This window comes from Osmerus mordax, chromosome 6, assembly GCF_038355195.1.
Source record: "Osmerus mordax isolate fOsmMor3 chromosome 6, fOsmMor3.pri, whole genome shotgun sequence".
NCBI lineage: Eukaryota > Metazoa > Chordata > Actinopteri > Osmeriformes > Osmeridae > Osmerus > Osmerus mordax.
Window position 1 is genome coordinate 21,013,428 of NC_090055.1, and position 17,901 is coordinate 21,031,328.

Sequence of the window (17,901 nt, forward strand, 5' to 3'; positions counted from 1 at the left end):
TGGTCTCTCTCTAGTCTCTCTGGTCTCTCTCTGGTCTCTCTAGTCTCCCTAGTCTCTCTGGTCTCTCTGTTCTCTCCCTAGTCTCTCTGGTGTCTCTAGTCTCTCTGGTCTCTGACTTTTGGTGTTTTTTTCTTTTCATTTTGGTGTGGGGGTTCTTTAAACATGGTTCTGACGGAAGGTCTTGTTCCGTGTTATCTGGGTGGTGCAGGCGTGATCAGCCTGCCCGGGTCTGAATGGACAGGCTGGGGATTACACACTGTGTCTGTCACAACGCCAGCTCACACAGATGACATGACACTTGAGCCGCATACAGCAATATTAACCAAGAACAGGCAGCTTAGAAACAGCTGAATGACTACAGCCTTGTGGTAACAAAGCTCACTCTCCTCCCCTCTACACAGCCTCCTGCACACACACACACACACACACACACACATACACATGAACACACACACATACACACACACACAGACACAATAGTGGAGAAAATCATCATTCAATAAACAGCCTGTTCCCTTCATTAAAATGTGCATATTCACATACTCACACACATACTCACACACACACACCTTGTCACACACACACACACACCTTCTCTCACACACACACACACACACACACTCACACCTTCTCTCACACACACACACACACACTCACACCTTCTCTCACACACATACCTTCTCTCACACACACACACACTCACACCTTCTCTCACACACACACACTCACACCTTCTCTCACACACACACACCTTCTCTCTCACACACACACACACACACCTTCTCTCACACACACACACACACACACACTTACTCTCACACACACACACACCTTCTCTCACACACACACACACACACACACACACACACCTTCTCTCACACACACACACACACACACACACACTCACACCTTCTCTCACACACACACACACACACACACCTTCTCACACACACACACACACTCACACCTTCTCTCACACACACACTCACACCTTCTCTCACACACACACACACACACACTCACACCTTCTCTCACACACACACACACACACACACACACCTTCTCACACACACACACTCACACCTTCTCACACACACACACACTCACACCTTCTCTCTCACACACACACACACACACTCACACACACACACACACACACTAGTGTGACAGATCCTTTACTGGGTGTTTGATGAGGCAGGCAGTGCTTTGAAGCTTTCTCTGCCATCAGCACTGTCATAGCAGAGACATCTCCTCTCTCTTCTCTCCCTTTCTCTCTCCCTCTCTCCTGTCTCTCCCCTCTTTCTTCTTTCTCTATCTCTCTGTGGCTGTCAGACTTGACCCCCCCCCCCCCCGCCCGTGCCCTCACACACACACTCACACAAATACTCTCTCTCTCTCTCTCACACACACACACACACGTCCCTCTGGTTGGGGGGGGGGGGCAGTCACATGACTGAAGGTTAAGTCCTTCTGACATCCTCTTACACTGCTGCAGCACATCACTTCCTGTTTTCATTCAGCTGTAACCACGGCTATGTGTGTGTGTGTGTGTGTGTGTGTGTGTGTGTGTGGTGTGTGTGTGTGGTGGGTACTGAGGTCTCTGCTCTGATACTGAGGGAGGGTAATCGGGGGCAGGAGGACATGTGTGTAACACAATACAGACACAGGGTCTGGGAGGAGGGGGGGTGAGATCAGGTCTCACGGGGAAAGAACTAGGCTGGCAGCTGAACATGGGCTCTTTGGACAGACTTTTTGACTTTAAAGATATCTTTAGTGGGCAGTCAAAACTGCCAGCTAACCAACAGTTACACCACCATGCAATGTTTCTCTTATTAAAACAAAATGTAGAGAGAGGGAGATTGAGAGGGGGGAAGAAAAGAGAGGGAGGGAGAGAGGGAGAGAGGGAGAGGGAGAGAGAGAGAGAGAGAGAGAGAGGGGGGGGGGAGAGGGAGAGAGAGAGAGAGGTGATGAACAGGACCTGACAGCTCTGTGTGCTCGACCCTTTTACAGCTGCTGTCCCTGAGGGGAGGGGAGGGGAGGTGAGGGGAGGGGAGGGGAAGAGGGGAGGGGAGGTGACTCCAGGGTGCTGTGTCTTGGTGGAGGTGGAGGTGACTCCTGGATGCTGTGTCTTGGTGGTGGTGGAGATGACTCCTGGGTGTTGTGTCTTGGTGGTGGTGGAGGTGACTCCAGGGTGCTGTGTCTTGGTGGAGGTGATGGAGGTGACTCCAGGGTGCTGTGTCTTGGTGGAGGTGATGGAGGTGACTCCAGGGTGCTGTGTCTTGGTGGAGGTGGAGGTGACTCCAGGGTGCTGTGTCTTGGTGGAGGTGATGGAGGTGACTCCAGGGTGCTGTGTCTTGGTGGAGGTGATGGAGGTGACTCCTGGGTGCTGTGTCTTGGTGGTGGTGGAGGTGACTCCTGGGTGCTGTGTCTTGGTGGAGGTGACTCCAGGGTGCTGTGTCTTGGTGGTGGTGGAGGTGACTCCAGGGTGCTGTGTCTTGGTGGTGGTGGAGGTGACTCCTGGGTGCTGTGTCTTGGTGGTGGTGGAGGTGACTCCTGGGTGCTGTGTTTTGGTGGTGGTGGAGGTGACTCCAGGGTGCTGTGTCTTGGTGGAGGTGATGGAGGTGACTCCTGGGTGCTGTGTCTTGGTGGTGGTGGAGGTGACTCCTGGGTGCTGTGTCTTGGTGGAGGTGATGGAGGTGACTCCAGGGTGCTGTGTCTTGGTGGTGGTGGAGGTGACTCCAGGGTGCTGTGTTTTGGTGGTGGTAGAGGTGACTCCAGGGTGCTGTGTCTTGGAGGTGATGGAGGTGACTCCAGGGTGCTGTGTCTTGGTGGTGATGGAAGTGACTCCAGGGTGCTGTGTCTTGGTGGAGGTGATGGAGGTGACTCCAGGGTGCTGTGTCTTGGTGGTGATGGAAGTGACTCCTGGGTGCTGTGTCTTGGTGGTGATGGAGGTGTGTGTGTTGACTGTATCTTGTCTTGCTGTAGATGTTCAAGCAGAAGGTTCTGGAGCTGGGAGAGAAGCTGCTTCCTGCCTTCAACACCCCCACAGGGATACCCAGGGGAGTTATCAACCTGGGCAGGTGAGACACACTCACGCACACACGCACACACACATGCACACACACACACACACACACACAGGGATTTCCAGGGGAGTTATCAACCTGGGCAGGTGAGACACGCACACGCACACACACACATGATCAGTTCTCTTTCACAGAGATGAAAACGTGGCACTGTTATTTGAAACATTTAAAAGTTGCGTGCAGTTATATTCACGCCTGAATAACTTCAAATGACGTCTTAAATTGTGCTCATTGCTTCTGCTCTTTTATTCATGATATTTAATATAGCTTTTTCCAGATGGCATATTTGTAGTTATATATATCATATTCCTCATTATATATATATATTAGGGCTGGGAATCGATCTTTTTTTTTTTGTACAAATTATTCGCACAATATGCTGTGATTAATCACATTTTCCCAGAGCTCGTTATCATCATGTAAAACACTGAATTAAATCAATTAACACAAGTTTATTTTAAATAGAACATTTTATGACATCTCGTGAACTGTATCACTCCTGGGAACTACAGAATAGTCATTCCCATCAAATATATGGAGCAACTTTATAAACAACAAAGTGTTTAAGTGCGAGTTGAATATTTAAAGTTTAAACCCTGAAGGTTATCAAAAATACTGGACAGGGCTCTACGCTATCTTTTTTTTGCTTTTTTTGTGCCCCCAAGTGAACATTTTTAGGGGCACAGACAAAAACGTTAGGGGCACAGACAGTTTCTGTTTTTCAAAACTTTAAACATTGCATCATTATTAGACTATTGAATGAATTACACAAAATTGACCGGAAACAGAATTCTTTACTTATTTATTCATTACATATTCATGTATAACTTTTTTGTATTCATTGTAACATTGTTTCAAACTGACTGGCTTGGCCAAGCTTTGTAGCTTGATCTTTTTCCAGCTGATAGCCAGCCAGTTTTCAGCACATTTAGAGGCTTCAAAGAGGGCGCCTCTGTACTGATCCGAATGAGGTCCACTATGGTGGATGGGTTCAAACTACTCATAAATGGGAAATGTCGTTTTTTTTTTTTTTTTGCACCGGTGTTCATGTCGGGTCGCAACTGCGCTCTTGGTTTTCAGGCTTGCGGCAGGACAGAAGGGGATTCGGTTGGGGGGTTAATTTGTTGACGGAAGTATAGTTTTAAGTTTCTATTGTTAAACTTGTGTTTATTTTGGTATGTGTCGTGTTGGACGTTAGTTTGCTTAGTTCTATTGTTCACACCGAGTGTGAAGGTTAGCTAGTTAGATCGCTAGCCAGGCTGTTACAGCGCAGGACAGATGCAGTAAGCTATAGCAGGACACAGCCTATGAGGTTTATCCGAGTCATGATTATTAGTAGTTGAAATATTTCTACAAAAAGAGGAATAAACGTATCCTGTTGAAAATAATGGCTTGAGCATTTTCGGGTTCACGCAAAAATGGTCTTGCGTTAATGCCGCAAAATTATTTTTTATGCGTTAAACATTTGAAATTAATTGCTAAGATTAACGCGATAACTTTCCCAGCCCTAATATATATATATATTTATCATCTTCTCAGGAGTCAGTAGGTGATTGTTGTGGGAGGGAAGAGGGAAGACTCCCTCCCTCCTCCCACTTCCATACGTGCGTGCGTGTGAGTGTGTGTGTGCGGTGCTCACCAGGTGCGGTGTGTGTGAGTGTGTGTGTGCGGTGCTCACCAGGTGCGGTGTGTGTGAGTGTGTGCGGTGCTCACCAGGTGCGGTGTGTGTGAGTGTGTGTGTGCGGTGCTCACCAGGTGCGGTGTGTGTGTGTGTGTGAGTGTGTGCGGCGCTCACCAGGTGCGGTGTGTGTGTGTGTGTGAGTGTGTGCGGCGCTCACCAGGTGCGGTGTGTGTGTGTGTGTGAGTGTGTGCGGCGCTCACCAGGTGCGGTGTGTGTGAGTGTGTGTGTGCGGTGCTCACCAGGTGCGGTGTGTGTGAGTGTGTGTGTGCGGTGCCCACCAGGTGCGGTGTGTGTGAGTGTGTGTGTGCGGCGCTCACCAGGTGCGGTGTGTGTGTGTGTGAGTGTGTGCGGCGCTCACCAGGTGCGGTGTGGTGTGTGAGTGTGTGTGTGCGGTGCTCACCAGGTGCGGTGTGTGTGAGTGTGTGTGTGCGGCGCTCACCAGGTGCGGTGTGTGTGTGTGAGTGTGTGCGGCGCTCACCAGGTGCGGTGTGTGTGTGTGTGAGTGTGTGCGGTGCTCTCCAGATGAGGTGTGTGTGCGGTGCTCACCAGGTGCGGTGTGTGTGTGTGTGTGTGTGCGGTGCTCTCCAGGTGAGGTGTGTGAGTGTGTGTGTGCGGTGCTCTCCAGGTGAGGTGTGTGAGTGTGTGTGTGCGGTGCTCACCAGGTGCGGTGTGTGTGTGTTGCAGTGGGACCAGCTGGAGCTGGGGCTGGGCGTCGGCAGGTAGCAGCATCCTGGCTGAGTTTGGGACTCTGCATCTGGAGTTCCTCCACCTGTCTCAGCTGTCAGGAAACCCTGTCTACACAGAGAAGGTCTCAACTACACTACCCACAATGCCCCGCCACAAACACCTGCACCCCGACGCTACTACACTACCCACAATGCCCCGCCACAAACACCTTGCAACCCCGACGCTACTACACTACCCACAATGCCCTGCCACAAACACCTGCACCCCGACGCTACTACACTACCCACAATGCCCCGCCACAAACACCTGCACCCCGACGCTACAACACTACCCACAATGCCCCGCCACAAACACCTGCACCCCAACGCTACTACACTACCCACAAAGCCCCGCCACAAACACCTGCACCCCAACGCTACCATATAAGGGATGGATCTTAATGTGTGTGTCAGAATCATGTGTAGATGTGTGCTGCTGGCGGCTGTCTGAGGATGTGTGTGTTTGTGTGTGTGTGTGCAGGTGATGAACATCAGGAAGCTCCTGAACAGGATGGAGAAGCCCCATGGCCTCTACCCCAACTTCCTGAGTCCGGTCACTGGGAGCTGGGTGCAGCGTGAGTACCTCAGACCCCCTCTGAGGGGCACACCTGCCCCCCTCAACACACACACCTGCCCCCCCCCCCCCCCCCCCCCCCCCCCCCCCCCCCCCACACACACACACACACACTGTCTCCAGTTTAACTCAGGCTTGGTATGGACATGTGGTTAGGATGTGGGGAACATGAACACTCACAGCTCAGATCAGGTTCCTTCAGGACCCAGTTTCTTCCAGTCCTCAGAAAAGCACACTTCCTGACTGTCCTCAGAAGAGCACACTTCCAGTACATGAAGCCTGTTTACTCAGCATCCCTATTCCCCCTCAGTCATCAGCCTAAGATGACTTGGCTGCAGGGACAGAGCCAGCCTGCTGGAGAGTCAACAGATCACCTCCGCTGCCCTCAGCCTGGCCCCACACACAGGAACACGCACACCACTGGCCCCACACACAGGAACACGCACACCACTGGCCCCACACACAGGAGCACACACACCACTGGCCCCACACACAGGAACACGCACACCACTGGCCCCACACACAGGAACACGCACACCACTGGCCCCACACACAGGAACACGCACACCACTGGCCCCACACACAGGAGCACGCACACCACTGGCCCCACACACAGGAGCACACACACCACTGGCCCCACACACAGGAACACGCACACCACTGGCCCCACACACAGGAACACGCACACCACTGGCCCCACACACAGGAACACGCACACCACTGGCCCCACACACAGGAACACGCACACCACTGGCCCCACACACAGGAACACGCACACCACTGGCCCCACACACAGGAACACGCACACCACTGGCCCCACACACAGGAACACGCACACCACTGGCCCCACACACAGGAACACGCACACCACTGGCCCCACACACAGGAACACGCACACCACTGGCCCCACACACAGGAACACGCACACCACTGGCCCCACACACAGGAACACGCACACCACTGGCCCCACACACAGGAACACGCACACCACTGGCCCCACACACAGGAACACGCACACCACTGGCCCCACACACAGGAACACGCACACCACTGGCCCCACACACAGGAACACACACACCACTGGCCCTGATTAAATCCTGTTTGAGCTCCTGATGCAGTGGGAGTGTTTCCAGGGAGCCGCAGAGTAACGTGTTTAGAGGAGTAACGGCTTGTCTCTGTCTCAGACCACGTCTCTGTGGGGGGCCTGGGGGACAGCTTCTACGAGTATCTCATCAAATCATACCTGATGTCAGACAAGACGGACCAAGAGGCCAAAACCATGTACTACAGTGCTCTGGAGGTAGGTACTGTTCACCCTCTCACCCAGGGGGGGAAAGAGGTACTGTTCACCCTCTCACCCAGGGGGGGAAAGAGGTACTGTTCACCCTCTCACCCAGGGGGGGAAGGAGGTACTGTTCACCCTCTCACCCAGGGGGGGAAAGAGGTACTGTTCACCCTCTCACCCAGGGGGGGAAAGAGGTACTGTTCACCCTCTCACCCAGGGGGGGAAGGAGGTACTGTTCACCCTCTCACCCAGGGGGGGAAAGAGGTACTGTTCACCCTCTCACCCAGGGGGGAGGGAGGTACTGTTCACCCTCTCACCCAGGGGGGGAAGGAGGTACTGTTCACCCTCTCACCCAGGGGGGAAGGAGGTACTGTTCACCCTCTCACCCAGGGGGGGAAGGAGGTACTGTTCACCCTCTCACCCAGGGGGGGAAGGAGGTACTGTTCACCCTCTCACCCAGGGGGGGAAGGAGGTACTGTTCACCCTCTCACCCAGGGGGGGAAGGAGGTACTGTTCACCCTCTCACCCAGGGGGGGGAAGGAGGTACTGTTCACCCTTTCACCCAGGGGGGGAAGGAGGTACTGTTCACCCTCTCACCCAGGGGGGGAGGGAGGTACTGTTCACCCTCTCACCCAGGGGGGGAGGGAGGTACTGTTCACCCTCTCACCCAGGGGGGGAAGGAGGTACTGTTCACCCTCTCACCCAGGGGGGGAAGGAGGTACTGTTCACCCTCTCACCCAGGGGGGAAGGAGGTACTGTTCACCCTCTCACCCAGGGGGGAAGGAGGTACTGTTCACCCTCTCACCCAGGGGGGAGGGAGGTACTGTTCACCCTCTCACCCAGGGGGGGGAGGGAGGTACTGTTCACCCTCTCACCCAGGGGGGAGGGAGGTACTGTTCACCCTCTCACCCAGGGGGGGAAAGAGGTACTGTTCACCCTCTCACCCAGGGGGGAAGGAGGTACTGTTCACCCTCTCACCCAGGGGGGGAAAGAGGTACTGTTCACCCTCTCACCCAGGGGGGAGGGAGGTACTGTTCACCCTCTCACCCAGGGGGGGGAGGGAGGTACTGTTCACCCTCTCACCCAGGGGGGAGGGAGGTACTGTTCACCCTCTCACCCAGGGGGGGAAGGAGGTACTGTTCACCCTCTCACCCAGGGGGGAGGGAGGTACTGTTCACCCTCTCACCCAGGGGGGAAGGAGGTGTCTGGGGGGGGCGGAGGGACAGGAGAGGGGAGGGGGGAGATGGAGGGTGGAGAGGGGATGGGGGAGAGGGGGGGGGGCTGGAGAGGGGATGGGGGAGAGGGGGGGGGGGGCTGGAGAGGAGGGGTGAGAGGGTGGCAGGAGAGGGGAGGGGGGAGAGGGGGGGCAGGAGAGGGGAGAAGAGAACAGTGATCCTATCTGGTCATTTTTCATCAAAATCTCAGGAATAAGTTATGTCTCATACTGATATGAATGAAATAACACACAAACAAGCACACCCTAACTCCAGGTAGTAAACTCTGAGATGCTACTCAACACCTCTGCAGAAACTCTCCCTCTCTCTCTCTCTCTCTCTCTCTCTCTCTCTCTCTCTCTCTCTCTCTCTCTCTCCCCCTCTCTCTCTCTCTCTCTCTCTCTCTCTCTCTCTGTCCCTCTCTCGCACACTCTCTCTCTTTCTCTCTCCCTCTCTGTCTTTCTTTGCAGCAGATTTATATGTCTCTCACCCCAGATAGAATGGAATCTCAATGAGCCTTGACTTCAGTTCACCATAAAGTAGGCCCATGTGTTCTTTTGTACATAAACCATGCGATAGGTAGAGCCAGCTGGTCCACTGTGCTGTTGTTGTGTCTAGGCTGAGGTAGCTCTGTGTACCTGCTGTAACAGGCAGGAGATGTGCTGTGTTAGATATTTGTGTTCCTGCTGTAACCCCCCACCCCTATCCCCCCCTCCCCCCTATCCCCCCCACGCCCCAGGCCATTGAGGCTAACCTGGTGCAGAAGTCAGTGGGGGGTCTCACCTACATGGCAGAGTGGAGGGGGGGTATCCTGGACCACAAGATGGGGCACCTGGCCTGCTTCTCTGGGGGCATGGTGGGGCTGGGGGCAGACGATGCAGACACGCCCCAGAAGAGGCAGCACTACCTGGACCTGGCCGCTGAGATCACACACACCTGCCATGAGAGCTACGCACGCTCAGGTGAGCACACACACCTCTCACACACCTCCTACACACGCACACACACACCTGCTACACACACACCTCCTACACACAGGTGAGTGAGTCCCTCTCAGGTGAGTGAGTCCCTCTCAGGTGAGTCAGTCCCTCTCAGGTGAATGAGTCCCTCTCAGGTGAGTGAGTCTCTCTCAGGTGAGTGAGTCCCTCTCAGGTGAGTCAGTCCCTCTCAGGTGAGTGAGTCCCTCTCAGGTGAGTGAGTCCCTCTCAGATGAGTCAGTCCCTCTCAGGTGAGTGAGTCTCTCTCAGGTGAGTGAGTCCCTCTCAGGTGAGTGAGTCTCTCTCAGGTGAGTGAGTCCCTCTCAGATGAGTCAGTCCCTCTCAGGTGAGTGAGTCCCTCTCAGGTGAGTGAGTCTCTCTCAGGTGAGTGAGTCCCTCTCAGGTGAGTGAGTCTCTCTCAGGTGAGTGAGTCCCTCTCAGATGATTGGTGTGCGCTGCTGCTGACATGATGTTTCATTCATATTCAGTTCCCATCGTCTCACTTGCAGATGATCATTTCATAGTTCCGCTTGTGTAAGCTGTTAGAAAGCCTGGAAATCACACTGTTTTTTTTACGGTTCCACTACATAACGTTCTTATTTTGGGGGGGGGGGGGGTGAACTTGGTGGTGTAGAAAATCAGAAATAGAGTTGGGATGTTAGGAGAAAATTAAAAGGCTTCAGGCGTTTTGATTTCTTGCTGAATAAAGCAGAGAGAATGTTCTAGTATCTGGGATTCAGAAGCAGGAAGGGTGATCCAGCTGTAGCTAACAACATGCCATGTCTCTCTGGTGTGGAATAACAGTGCTCCTCAATTATTCTCGAACATCTCCCCAGACTTGGTGGAGCTCATGCTCTCTTTGGTAGGCGGTAGAAAGTGTCAGTTTTGTAATTGGAGATAGAGGGGAGAAAGAGAGGAGATGAGAGGAGGGGAGAGCGAGGAGGGAGAGGAAGAGGGAGGGAGGGAGGGAGGGAGGGGGAGAGGGAGAGGGAGAGGGAGAGGGGGAGGGGGAGGGGGAGGGGGAGGGGGAGGGGGAGGGAGAGGGAGAGGGAGAGGGAGAGGGAGAGGGAGAGGGAGAGGGAGAGGGAGAGGGAGAGGGAGAGGGAGAGGGAGAGGGGGAGGGGGAGGGAGAGGGGGAGGGAGAGGGAGAGAGAGAGAGAGAGAGAGGGAGAGAGAGAGGGAGGGAGAGAGGGAGGGTGACCAGTGGTAACCAGGGGTGACTGGAGGCCACGCCCAGTCTGTGTTGAGTCTGGCAGCTGATGAGGAGGGCTTGATATAGTCATGCTTCCATTCCTCCCTTCCCCACCCTCCCCTGTCTCCTCCGACCTCCCCCAGCCAGCCTGTTGCTGTGTTGGCAGGGGGCCAGCAGAGCGCTGTGAGAAGCAGCTTTCTTTGTCAGTTGTAAAGTCATGGCTGAGTGGCATCCACTCCACGACGCCCAGCAGATCTCTCCTTCCTCCAGGACGTCTCACCCTCCAGAAGCTGCTGCCCTCCCTGGTAAACACCAAGCAGCTTTTAACAAGAGCACAAACTCTCAAAATAAGGAAGAAAATAGTTTTGCGAAGGCAGATTGAACATGTTGAGTACATTAAGACTCCAGAGGAGTGATGACGCATGCAGAGAGGGATCCAGACAGTCTCCAGACAGGGGGAGCAGGGGAGATTACTGCTCTGGGCCCAGATAGAGGCAGGCCGAGGCAGGCCAAGGCAGACTGAGGCAGACCGAGGCAGACTCAGGCCTACAGACCTGACCACAGTCTCTTCTCCTAGGAGGGGAGCTGAATCCTGAATCATATTTTTGTTCAGGAGAGGATCCTTATGGCTCTCCCACCCCAGATGCCTGAAACACAAACACACATTACCCCAGATTACCTAACCCAGATTACCTACCCCAGATCATCTACCCCAGGTTACCTACCCCAGATTACCTACCCCAGATTACCTACCCCAGATCATCTACCCCAGGTTACCTACCCCAGATCATCTACCCCAGATTACCTACCCCAGATTACCTACCCCAGATTACCTACCCCAGATCATCTACCCCAGGTTACCTACCCCAGATCATCTACCCCAGATTACCTACCACAGATCATCTACCCCAGATTACCTACCCCAGATCATGTACCCCAGATCATGTACCCCAGATCATGTACCCCAGATTACCTATCCCATATTACCTACCCCAGATTACCTACCCCAGATAACCTGCCCCAGATTACCTACCCCAGATAACCTACCCCAGATTACCTAACCACAGATTATCTACCCCAGATTACCTAACCAAGGTCATCTACCCCAGATCATCTACCCCAGATCATCTACCCCAGATTACCTACCCCAGATCATCTACCTCAGATTACCTACCACAGATCATCTACCCCAGATTACCTACCCCAGATCATCTACCCCAGATCATCTACCCCAGATTACCTTCTCCAGATTACCTTCTCCAGATTACCTACCCCAGATTACCTACCCCAGATCATCTACCCCAGATCATCTACCCCAGATTACCTACCCCAGATCATCTACCTCAGATTACCTACCACAGATCATCTACCCCAGATTACCTACCCCAGATCATCTACCCCAGATCATCTACCCCAGATTACCTACTCCAGATTACCTACCACAGATTACCTACCCCAGATAACCTGCCCCAGATTACCTACTCCAGATCATCTATCTCAGATTTCCTACCCCAGATTACCTACCCCAGATCGTCTACCCCAGATTACCTACCACAGATAACCTACCCCAGATTACCTACCACAGATTATCTACCCAAGATTACCTAACCCAGATCATCTACCCCAGATCATTTACCCCAGATCACCTACCCCAGATTACCTACCCCAGATTATCTACCCCAGATCATCTACCCCAGATTACCTACCCCAGACAACATACAAAAGACACATACTACACCGGATAAACTACATCTGATAACCAAACTACCCCTGATAGCCTATGCTAAATAACCTACAGAAGACACACACGACACTAGATAACCAACCTACACCAGATAATTCACACACTACACCAACCAGATACACCAACATGTTCTCCTGTCTGATGTCAGAGCATCCCTCTCTCCTCCTGTCTCCCGCAGTCTGGCTCCCCTGCAGGTGCAACACACCAGCACACACCATGGATTTGTTTCTGTTTTATCACAACAGCCAATTACACCAAAGGACAGCCCACAGGGAGACAGACGCAGCCAATAATCACGCGCCGACTCGGCTGTATCTGATTGGCCGTGTTGAGAATCGATGATGTTGTCAACAACACAGGTTATCTATCGTGATGTGGTTTGTTGGAATTAGCAAGAAATACATAACCCCAGGCATGCCTCAGGGGGGAGGAGTTTAGTGGCTCAGCGCCGTGGGAAACACAGTCCAGTTGGTCTGCAGTTGGGAAACACAGTCAAGTCTAGTCTGGATGTGAGGTTATCTCTCCCAGGGTGCAGTGAAATATGTTTACACTCTTTAAACTGTCGCTGAGCCATAGTTTCCTTGTTTGACTCTGCTTGTTCATTACCCTGACCACACAGACGCACACACACACACAGGCACACACACACACACACACACACCCACGTCAATAGTAACATAATGAGTTGTCAGTATCAGAGTTAGTTTGAGGCAGACCCAGTGGGCCGTGTGTCTGTCTTAGTTTGTTATTTCTGAGTGATTCTCCATCGCGGCCGGGCACGGCCACTCACAGGCCCACCTCTCCAGGCGGTGACCACAGAGACCCTGCTGCCCACAACCTCATTTATCAGCTCCTGTTCACACACTGCTCCCTGGCCAATGCACAATCCTGGGCCAGCAGCAGCTCTGGGCCATAACACACTGGAATCAGCACTGTCGTTCTGTGGGACACAATCCGTGCTTGTTTTGTTCTGTTTTGGCCTGTCAGTCTGTATAGGAGACAACACTAGAGCAGATGTCCGTCTGTGTCTGAGAGCCTGCTAGGTAGAGAAGCTAATTAGCTGGAGCAAGGAGCTCAAGCAGGTAGAACAGTTAGGCAGATAGGCAGTTGACTAGTGCATTTGTTTTATTGTAAACAATATTTATTACAGGTTTAGAATACGTATTATAGATTTAGATAGGCTGCAAGGAATTGTCAAGAGAAGCAGGGCTAAATAATTCCAGTCTACCTGTACTTGTAACAAATGGCAAACAAACGTTAAACTATTGTGACGTGTGTGTGTGCGCGTACGTGTTTGTGTGTGTGTGCCAGACTCATCTTATGTGGTGTTTTATTTACTCTAGGTTATTTTTCATTTTGTATAGTTTACAAATAACTGGCTATGAAGACTATTTTCCACAACCATGAATGTTTTGCTATCTGTTGGGGCCTGCTCTCTCTCCTCTGCTAGTGACAGGGCCTGCTCTCTCTTTTCTGCTAGTGACAGGGCCTGCTCTCTCTTTTCTGCTAGTGACAGGGCCTGCTCTCTCTCCTCTGCTAGTGACAGGGCCTGCTCTCTCTTTTCTGCTAGTGACAGGGCCTGCTCTCTCTTTTCTGCTAGTGACAGGGCCTGCTCTCTCTTTTCTGCTAGTGACAGGGCCTGCTCTCTCCTCTGCTAGTGACAGGTCCTGCTCTCTCTCCTCTGCTAGTGACAGGGCCTGCTCTCTCTTTTCTGCTAGTGACAGGGCCTGCTCTCTCTCCTCTGCTAGTGACAGGGCCTGCTCTCTCTCTTCTGCTAGTGACAGAGCCTGCTCTCTCTCCTCTGCTAGTGACAGGGCCTGCTCTCTCTCTTCTGCTAGTGACAGGGCCTGCTCTCTCTTTTCTGCTAGTGACAGGGCCTGCTCTCTCTTTTCTGCTAGTGACAGGGCCTGCTCTCTCTCCTCTGCTAGCGACAGGGCCTGCTCTCTCTTTTCTGCTAGTGACAGAGCCTGCTCTCTCTCCTCTGCTAGTGACAGGTCCTGCTCTCTCTCCTCTGCTAGTGACAGGGCCTGCTCTCTCTCTCCTCTGCTAGTGACAGGTCCTGCTCTCTCTTTTCTGCTAGTGACAGAGCCTGCTCTCTCTCCTCTGCTAGTGACAGGTCCTGCTCTCTCTCCTCTGCTAGTGACAGGGCCTGCTCTCTCTTTTCTGCTAGTGACAGGGCCTGCTCTCTCTCCTCTGCTAGCGACAGGGCCTGCTCTCTCTTTTCTGCTAGTGACAGAGCCTGCTCTCTCTCCTCTGCTAGTGACAGGTCCTGCTCTCTCTCCTCTGCTAGTGACAGGGCCTGCTCTCTCTCTCCTCTGCTAGTGACAGGTCCTGCTCTCTCTCTTCTGCTAGTGACAGAGCCTGCTCTCTCTCCTCTGCTAGTGACAGGTCCTGCTCTCTCTCCTCTGCTAGTGACAGAGCCTGCTCTCTCTCTTCTGCTAGTGACAGAGCCTGCTCTCTCTCCTCTGCTAGTGACAGGTCCTGCTCTCTCTCCTCTGCTAGTGACAGAGCCTGCTCTCTCTCCTCTCTTCAGCCACCAAGCTGGGTCCGGAGGCGTTCCGGTTTGACGGCGGCGCCGAGGCGACGGCCACCCGTCTGAGTGACAGATACTACATCCTGAGGCCAGAGGTCATCGAGAGCTACATGTACATGTGGCGCCTGACCCACGACCCCAAGTACCGAGAGTGGGGCTGGGAGGCTGTGGAGGTGAGTGGGACGGGGCAGGGGGAGCAGGGCGGGGCAGGGGGAGCAGGGCGGGGCAGGGGGAGCAGGGCGGGGCAGGGGGGTGGGGCAGGGCAGGGGGAGCAGGGCGGGGGGAGCAGGGCGGGGCAGGGGGGTGGGGCAGGGCAGGGGGAGCAGGGGGAGCAGGGCAGGGGCGTGGGACGGAGGCTGGCCTAAATGACTAAATGTACTGCAGGTCCTGGTTAATGAGGACGTATTAGTCAGCCTTTGCACAACATCATCTGCACGCCTAGCCATGGACTCATCCACTGCTGTCTGTAGAGAGGCGTGTGTTAAGCGTGTGTTAGGCATGTGTTAAGCGTGTGTTAAGAGTGTGTTAGGCGTGTGTTTAGCGTGTGTTAAGTGTGTGTTAAGCGTGTGTTAAGCTTGTGTTAGGCGTGTGTTTAGCGTGTGTTAAGTGTGTGTTAAGCGTGTGTTAAGTGTGTGTTAAGTGTGTGTTAGGCGTGTGTTAGGCGTGTGTTAAGTGTGTGTTAAGCGTGTGTAAGTGTGTGTTAGGCGTGTGATTAGCGTGTGTTAAGTGTGTGTTAAGCGTGTGTTAAGCGTGTGTTAGGCGTCTGTTAGGCATGTGTTAAGCGTGTGTTAAGCGTCTGTTAAGCGTGTGTTAAGCGTGTGTTAAGCGTGTGCCCTGGCGTCTTCAGGCGCTGGAGAAGCACTGCAGGGTGGAGAGCGGCTTCTCTGGGATCCGAGACGTGTACTCCTCCTCCGCCAGCCACGACAACATGCAGCAGAGCTTCTTCCTGTCAGAAACTCTCAAGTAGGTCCCCACACACACACATACACACACACACACATTCACCCACACACATACACACACACATACACACACACACACACACACATACACACACACACATTCACTATACACACACACATACACCATACACACATACCCTACACACACACACACCATACACACTCACTCCATACACTCACACACACATACACACACCATACACTCACACACACACATACACACACCATACACTCACACACACCATTTACACACATACCATACACACACACATACACACAACACATACACACACACAAACCAAACCTTTTTATTTCTCACTGTCCCCCCCCCCCTCTCCCCTCCCCCCCCCCCCCCCCCCCCACCCCCCCCTCTACCTCAGATATCTGTACCTCCTCTTCTCAGATGATGACCTGCTGCCGCTGGAGGACTGGGTGTTCAACACAGAGGCTCACCCCCTCCCTGTGATCCGCCAGGCCTGTCTGCAGGAGGCTCCTGCAGCAGCATAGACTCATACACAGACACTCATATACACACACACATTATATACACACACATACAGTATATACACACACTCATACACACACACACCAACATACACGTACATACCAACACACCGCAGGTCTCGTGTCACCATGGCCCTGTGTCACCATGGCTCTGTGTCACCATGGTGTCACCATGGGCCTGTGTCACCATGGTGTCACCATGGCCCTGTGTCACTATGGCCCCGTGTCACCATGGTGTCACCATGGCTCTGTGTCACCATGGCCCCGTGTCACCATGGTGTCACCATGGCCCTGTGTCACTATGGCCCCGTGTCACTATGGTGTCACCATGGCCCTGTGTCACTATGGCCCCGTGTCACCATGGTGTCACCATGGCCCTGTGTCACTATGGCCCCGTGTCACTATGGTGTCACCATGGCTCTGTGTCACCATGGTGTCACCATGGCTCTGTGTCACCATGGTGTCACCATGGGCCTGTGTCACCATGGTGTCACCATGGCCCTGTGTCACTATGGCCCCGTGTCACCATGGTGACACCATGGCCCTGTGTCACTATGGCCCCGTGTCACTATGGTGTCACCATGGCTCTGTGTCACCATGGTGTCACCATGGGCCTGTGTCACCATGGTGTCACCATGGGCCTGTGTCACTAGTGGCCTGTGTCACTATGGCCCTGTGTCACCATGGCCCTGTGTCACCATGGCCCTGTGTCACCATGGTGACACCATGGTGGCCCTGTTATGGACTCTTATTTCCTTTCCAGTAAAGGATCTTGTTGTATACGCTGTGATTGTATATGCCTGAGCCCACACATCCTGCCCAAACTACTTTTATTGTGGACAATCAAACGAACATGACTTTCATGAACAGATTAGAGCACCTTTATTTCCTGTCTGTCCTCTGTGAGGAACACCAGTACCTGCAGACCCAGATGTTTGGGAGAAGGGTTGGGCTTGTGAAAGAAAATGAGAGAGCTTTCATTTGTTTTTTTTCACTCCCCTTGGAGAAATGAAGATCTTTTTCTTGATCTTGCAGTTGCTTTCTATGCGGGTGCGCGTGTGTGTGTATGTGTGTTTGTGTGTGTGTGTGTGTGTGTAGGTGTGTGTGTGTGTGTGTGTGTGTGTACGCATGTGTATGCGTGTGTATGTGTGTGTGTTCTCTTTGACCAAAGTTTCCTTTGTGTTGGTGTTTCTCCTTATAACAGATGTTTCTACGAGAGGTGAGACCAACAGCAAGCAGTACTAATGAACATCTAATGTAGAAAATGTGTATAAATTAAAATCATGAAATCCCCCAGATAAACCGTGACCACCCTCTTCCTGGTCAAACAGAAAACCGACGGCATATGGAGAAAAGGTCAAATGGTGGACACTGAAGTGATTTTACATCTCTAGGGACCATTCTTAGCTTACGTTTATTTTGTT

At 52.9% G+C, this 17,901-nt stretch overlaps 1 protein-coding gene across 1 annotated transcript in view; it reads left to right on the forward strand.

Moving 5' to 3' along the window:
* Positions 1-16,901, forward strand: part of LOC136944828 (mannosyl-oligosaccharide 1,2-alpha-mannosidase IA) — a 122,833-nt gene extending 105,932 nt beyond the window's left edge. Inside the window, exons 5-12 of the mRNA XM_067238739.1 lie at positions 2,986-3,080; positions 5,452-5,575; positions 5,974-6,067; positions 7,251-7,366; positions 9,305-9,527; positions 15,012-15,184; positions 15,859-15,974; positions 16,354-16,901. Of these exons, the coding sequence (XP_067094840.1) occupies positions 2,986-3,080; positions 5,452-5,575; positions 5,974-6,067; positions 7,251-7,366; positions 9,305-9,527; positions 15,012-15,184; positions 15,859-15,974; positions 16,354-16,480 (1,068 nt within the window). The 3' untranslated portion in view covers positions 16,481-16,901. The remainder of the gene's footprint in view (positions 1-2,985; positions 3,081-5,451; positions 5,576-5,973; positions 6,068-7,250; positions 7,367-9,304; positions 9,528-15,011; positions 15,185-15,858; positions 15,975-16,353) is intronic.
* The last annotated feature ends 1,000 nt before the right edge of the window (positions 16,902-17,901 follow it).